The sequence below is a fragment of the Haplochromis burtoni genome, unplaced genomic scaffold, assembly GCF_018398535.1.
Source record: "Haplochromis burtoni strain Fernald_Lab_line unplaced genomic scaffold, NCSU_Asbu1 Contig_777, whole genome shotgun sequence".
NCBI lineage: Eukaryota > Metazoa > Chordata > Actinopteri > Cichliformes > Cichlidae > Haplochromis > Haplochromis burtoni.
The window spans coordinates 96,132-102,949 of NW_024583138.1; the positions used below are offsets into that span (position 1 = coordinate 96,132).

A 6,818-nucleotide genomic window follows, 5' to 3' on the forward strand; every position below is an offset into this window, starting at 1 on the left:
CTATCTTTGTTTCTTATTTTGACTGTCCTGCCTGGCAGCCTTTGCAAGCAGAATCATGAACTGAATGCTCTGTTGTGCCAAACACATTTACTTTGCCAAGAGAAGATCTGTAAACTCTATAGGCTCCTCTTGTTATTTATTTATTGAGTTTTGTTTTTGTTGTTCTTTTGTTTTTATGTTTTTCATTATTATTGTTATTATTATTATCGTGTAAATGTGCCATAGCTGAGAGGCGGGGGAGAAGAAAAGAGAAAGGACCGAAATCAATAGAAATAATAAGGATGAGCACAACGGGTCATCAACTGCTGCATCTGTAACAAGATGCCCTCGCGGTCAAAGGGCTAAGGCCTTAGAAGACCAGAGGCAACAACCAGCCGACCCTGCCAGAGGCCGGCCACCCCAGAGTGAGCCAAGGGTGGGACCCCAGGCTCACCCAGAGTTAAGGCCCAGAAGGCATTCAAGAAGACAGACCACAGCGACCACCACCAATAACTAAAGGAACTGATCAGTGAGGCCCAGAGAGAATCCAGTTCACCCAGGTTTTTAGAAGAGGCCGAGATTCTTTCCAGACGTGATGTAGAAGTACATTTTATATTGAGTAACACGTAAATTATTTTTGAACTTTCAGTTCATGAGGACAGTTTTCTTTGCGATGGATAATGCAGTAAGAACTGTGTGCAATGTAGTTGCTTCCATTTCTAATTCATTTATGTCACCTAAAATACATAGTTTGTTTGAGGTTGCAATGCAGCAACTAAACCATGTGGACAGGTCTTCACAAATCCTTTACCAGAAACTCTTGAGAGACATACAGGACTGTGGCAGAGTGTGGTCTGTGGCTCCGCTGCAAAGGAGGGGCTGTGCCAGGGAGGCTGGCAGGGCTGCTGGAAGCAATTCAGTAACTATGCTCTCCATATTTCAGGGACTCCAGGACCTGGAAAAAATGAGGACAGGTGGAGATAGACTCAGAATTGAGTCTAGCTGGATCATCGTGGTTGGTGTCTCCTAGGAGTCCATTATCTGAGGTCATTATCATCGTGTTTCAGTGGAGGTGTTTCAGTCCCAGAAAAAATAATAAAAAACACTGCAGCAGTTGTCTGTTAATAGTGCAAAATCAAAGCATTCTGAGCAGATTAGCTTAGACAGAACAAAGACAAATGCAGCAGAGTCTACTGAGGTGTAGTACACATCAGATTGGAGGGGGGGGGGAGGGGAGCTCTAGAAGCAAGTTGGAAGATTTGAAATGTGACAACATAACAGAGTGAAAAAGGATGACAAAAATTTCCAAGCACAAAATGACAGGATGATAAATAACCAATAAACCTGAGTGTGTCTGGCTTAAGGTTTCAGGTGTTTCGTTCATCTTGAACTGTGTGTGCGACAGACTGAAAGATTTATGAAGCTGCACAAACATTTATGAGGGGAATCGGAAGTGTTTAAGAGGATTTCCTGCTATGAGATTTCTTTTTCATATAAGCCACAAAGAGGAGTGCAGCGACACAGAGCACCAACACCACAGACGACAGAATGACTGAAATCCTGATTCCTTTGAGAAAAACAGGAGATAGAAGGATACAATAATGTGAACAACTATCAAATGATGAAAAACATTGATCATAAAAACTGGCTTTAAAAACACAAATGTTAACACACCTAAATTTCTCTGATTAGATCCTGACTTCTTATCCAAACCTGGAAAAAGAAACACAAACATTAGAATCACAGAGTAATCATTAATTTATGAATCAGTGATGTTGAAACAATTTCTCACCATCACCATCATCATCATCATCATCAGGAATCGTCACCATCACCTCTCTGTGAGGAGCAGAGAGCACTCGTGCTGCACATCCCACCTGTGTGCTGTGTTTACGTGAACCTGAGAGCACAGCTGTAGTGGTGACAGTGAATGTAGCGTTGGTGTTGGACACACTGACAGTGTTGTACTGTGAGAAGCTGAGGTGTTGTTGTGAGACACTGAGTGTTACAGTGGGAGCAGGTCGACCAGTGGCTGAACAGGAAACAACCCACTCTTCAGTAGAGTTTGACTCTCTGACATCAACAACAGGTTCATGCAGCTCTGTGAAGGATCAGGAGATATCATCAACATGTTCTTACAAACACACCAGCTGCTCACACATTTATTTCCAGTATGTTTGTTTGAGGTAAAAGTTCTTACCATAAACTCGGAGGCAGGGTTTCCCTGGCAGAGAGCCGTCAGGATAAGTGTTAAACAGACAGTGATAGCAGCCTTCATCCTGCACCGTCACATTCCTGATGACTATGGAGCAGTTGTGTAGTCCAGTGTATTTAAACTCAACTTTCTCTTTAAAGCCATCATTCACTCTCTGACCATAGTACTTGCTGTAGGTGGCAACATTTGTCTCCACATCATGTGAGATTTTCTGCCATGTGACCTGAAGGACGTCTTTAGTGTCCAAGAGCTGACAGCTGAATTCAGCATCTTCTCCCACTGCTGCCAGCACAGTCTGCTGTGTTTGGATCACTGCTGTTAGAGCTGCAGGAGATACAGTTTGAGATGTGAGGCACATTCAGTTTTTGTTCAGGTGAACTGTAACACACAAAGTTGCAGTTTCACTGCTAAAACTTTTTTGTTATTTTTCTCACTGTTCATAACATGTTTTACAGTCTTTTTATTTTTTTTTATTTTTGAGTTTCCTTCCTGAATAGAACTGCCCCAAACGTATACAGTAACTGCTGCAGGGGATTTTCTAACACTACAAGGAGGATTTTATTATTGACCGACATTTCAAAAAGAGCATTGCAAATTAAGAGTAAAGAAATGAGCAGACCTGACGAAACATTAAATATGAATATTTAAAAGCAAATAACAGAGTATAAGTGTTTTTCTGTAAACAGCGCAGCAATTTGGCTAAATGAGAGGAGGCCGAAGGGCAATTATTCTGTTTTTGATATAAGATTGAACCAGTCAGGGGACTGTGAGGTCCTGAGACTCAGGGAGTATCCAGAGAAATCTGAGGTATTACAAACCGCTCCACTATGAACCTCTAAATCTCTGTGTAACAGCTGAGTTATACAGTGGACAGAAGAACATTTATGATCAGAGCCCCAACAGTCTCTGTGTTAATGAAGATACTGTAACTGTCCCTTTTGCTGTGGTGTGAGACATTTTTCATTATGTGCCTCTGTGCAGAAATGTGACTCAAATCCTGAAACCCTGCAAACTTGTCTGCTCGCTCTCAGTACAGAATATCGACTTTAGTAAAGGACAACAGTGTGCACAGTTATTATGTAAGCTCATATTTATTCTAATGGTTCAGGGTTTGACTGTAAATAATGCTCTGTGTTCTTCTTCACATTGTACACGTGAGCTGTTAAAAAGACTCGATGTTCGTGGTGGAAGAGTTTGCAATGAAGCAGTCCTCTGGATGAAACTTGAGCTGTGCAAGGACACGCACGAACATTTATCCACACGCAGCTTTTTTTAACACGAGCCTCTCTGATATTAAACACACTGATTTTCCTTCAGCTGCCTCTCGTTGCGCTGAGTCATCGTGCTGTTTCTGGGGAGAAACACGTGCGTGAAAGCGGCTCCATTACTGCATCATTACTGTTCTCCTGTCAGGATTGTTTTTGATCCGCTAATTTGCCAATTTTTCCCAATTTGTAAATTTGTAAAAATCAGATAACTTCACCCCTCATTGTTAGTTACTGCATTACACAGTTTACACAAACTCAAGTTCTCATTTATCATAACTTGAGTAATATCTGTCACTTTGACGCCTACGTGCTGAACATGGGAAAGTCAAATACTTCAAATGATTACAAAGTTAGTAAAACTGAGCGGTAAACTATCGAACACACACACACACACACACACACACACACACACACACACACACACACACACACACACACACATATATATATACAGAGAGAGAGAGAGATTGTATAGAGTTGTATTAACACAGACTTTGTTCCCACCTTTGTCAGAGACTCCAAGAATAAAAATAGCAATCACATAAAATGAGACTCCAAGATGCGACATCGTGGCTCCACACTTACCGCTAAAACTTCAAACTGAGCGGAAATGTGAATGTTCCGGGGAAACACCTCCGACACTGAGTCACAGTATATATCTATATAGAGAGAGAGACACAAAGAGATATTTATTTATATTAGCAAGTGCGCTTAAAGTGGTTAAAAAAACCTCTCTGTCCATAAAGAAAATAGAGTTTAAAAGCTTTTATAATTCATGTGTTCTAAGATGTTTTTGTGTACTTGCTGCTAAATTGCAGGTTGTTCATGTGAAACTAAACTGTTGGCTAATTTCAGGTTGATCAAAACGAGCAGCTTAACGAGTGCACATGAGAACAAAATTATTAATATCATTATTGTTTTTATGAAATGATTTTCTTTCTGTGAGCAAAATATAAAAATGCAAACATCCAAAATTCAAACTGGGACACTTGGAGAAGCTGCGTTTAAAATACTTTGCTCTGCTAAACAACACCTTGAAAATAGTTTTTAAAAGGAGAACTAATAACCCCTCATCTGTCTCTGAAGGTAAGTCTTTATCTTTAAAAAGAAAAAAATAATACTTACCTTGTACACAGAACTACTCTGTTTTTACTACTAAATGATTCGTGAAGCGGGGTTTTTTGTGTGAATTATCTTGTAGAAAGTGTCACCTGGCAGTTTGCTGCCTTCCGTCGTGTCAGCAGAGGAGCTTCGAAAGGTTAGTGGGTGAGTGACGTGAGGTCAGCGCTCTTCTGTGGGAAGTTCCACAGACGATTAACTCAGAGACTTTGGCTGTTTGATTTTGATTATACAGTATTGTAGGTGCTCATTTTTAATGCGTGTTTTTCGACTTTCTAGTGTGACCAAGGATTTTAATGGTTGAATGAATCAAGATCTAGATCGGCTGTGAGCGGGGAAATCAATCAATATAGTACGTATATTGATTGTTTTTAGTGAGCATTGTAGTGCTATTTGCTTGGACCTTTGGTTTGATAGGTCTCATATGCGGCTGGGATATTAGTAGAATTTGTTGTAAATCCTGTCTGCGAATGAAGGGGAAATGTATGTTTAACTGATGGAATAAATAAATGAAACATTTATTTCTTTGGATATTCTATTCGACACTTCAGTGCTCGGTTAAAATCTTTTTATTAAAGTTTTCGTTCTGAATTCAAAGTCCGTCCAGCTCCGAGTTAATTGGTAGTATAGTCGTTGCCTCATGTGAACCACTTCCATGATAGACTCACTAGATGGCGCAATAGCCCCAGTGTGACTATTTTTATTTATTTTTTTGTAATGAACTTTAATTAACTGTGCATCTGGACGTAGCGTTTTTACTATAGTAAAAGAAGAAGTCACTTGAATGAGTGAGTAATCCTCACTCAACACACAAAAACACCAGTTTTTGATGTCGCTGCCAAATAAAATATAAAATAACTAAAACACTATACAACAATACCTGACAAGAAACACTGGCATGGTCTTACATGATAAATATTACTGGACTGAGAACTGAAAACTTTATAAATGTAAATATCGATATACATATTGGGCTGGCTGTAGCTCAGGTGGCAGAGCAGGTCAGCCACTAATCAGAAGGTCGGTGGTTCGATCCCAGGCTGCCTCCTGGCTGCATACCAAATATCCTTGGGCAAGATACTAACCCCATGTTTGCCTACTGGTGGTGGTCAGAGGGCCCGGTGGCGCCAGTGTCCGGCAGCCTCGCCTCTGTCAGTGCGCCCCAGGGTGGCTGTGGCTACAATGTAGCTGCCATCACCAATGTGTGAATGACTGAATGTAGTGTAAAGCGCTTTGGGGTCCTATGGACTAGAAAAGCGCTATACAAATGCAGGCCGTTTACCATTATTTTATCTGTCTTTTGTACACATTTTGAAAAGCCTCTATAAATTCACCATGAATAAACAAAGACCTCATGTGGCCTTTTTGTGTAATTTTACTCAAAATCTGTTGACGGCCAAGTGTTTAAAATATGGGACTTTAATTATGTTTATTTGTTTTTGAAGAGTTTTCAGCAACAAAAGCCGTTTGAACAGTCATCCAAAATTATTGAAAAAATAATTTTAATGTTCAAAAAAGTAATAAAAAATAAAACAAAGAATTTACATAAAAACAATGCACAATACAATATTATTAATCTGGTTTTTCTGTTTCAAATCTTAACATCACACTGTAAGGAAAGTCGAGAAAACTCAACACAAGTAAACTGTAAACTCTTGCTTCAATCACATTCAGTTCAGGTTTTGAAAAACACAAATTCCTGCTGAGTAAACAAATGTGTGAGCTGCTAATAAGAGATCTTCTGCTGTTCAGTCAGGTGCACTAACCACTACACTGCAAATCCACACAAAACGTTAAAACGATAAATGTTTATCCAGAAAAGACCATGTATCTGCAAAAACCTGCCGCTCAAAAAAGTCAACGCTGTCAAAAAGCATGTGTTTGTGCTGGTGAAGGTGAAAGGGTTGGATCATGGTTTAGTTGGTTTCTCTCAGGTCTCCACTTTTTAAACCTGTTTTACTCAGTGACTCAGTGAGGCAGTGGGCAGCCATTGGGTGCCCGGGGAGCAGTGCGTAGGGACGGTACGGTTCTCATGGTTCCTCATTTTTCCCAAGTTGTCATTTAGGAACGTGTTGGGTGCCCGAAAACGTGACATGTTGATGATTTGTCACCCAGCGTTAAATGTTATGCTTTGGGAGTGAGAACGTGTTGCAGCAGTACCTCAGGGTAGCCATCCATTGGATTCAAACCCCTGCCCTGCGATCATGGGGCCATCACTCTACCTACTGAGCTATCCC

General features: G+C 40.4%; 1 protein-coding gene across 1 annotated transcript; it reads right to left on the reverse strand.

Moving 5' to 3' along the window:
* Nucleotides 1-299: 299 nt before the first annotated feature.
* Nucleotides 300-4,046, reverse strand: LOC106632514 (OX-2 membrane glycoprotein-like). Its single transcript, XM_042215628.1, has 5 exons — nt 3,967-4,046; nt 2,180-2,518; nt 1,772-2,080; nt 1,654-1,692; nt 300-1,546 (listed from the first exon to the last, which is right to left on the reverse strand). Exons 1-5 carry the CDS (start codon nt 4,028-4,030, stop codon nt 1,437-1,439), a joined length of 861 nt encoding a protein of 286 aa, XP_042071562.1. The 5' UTR covers nt 4,031-4,046; the 3' UTR covers nt 300-1,436.
* Between the last annotated feature and the right edge of the window lie 2,772 nt (nt 4,047-6,818).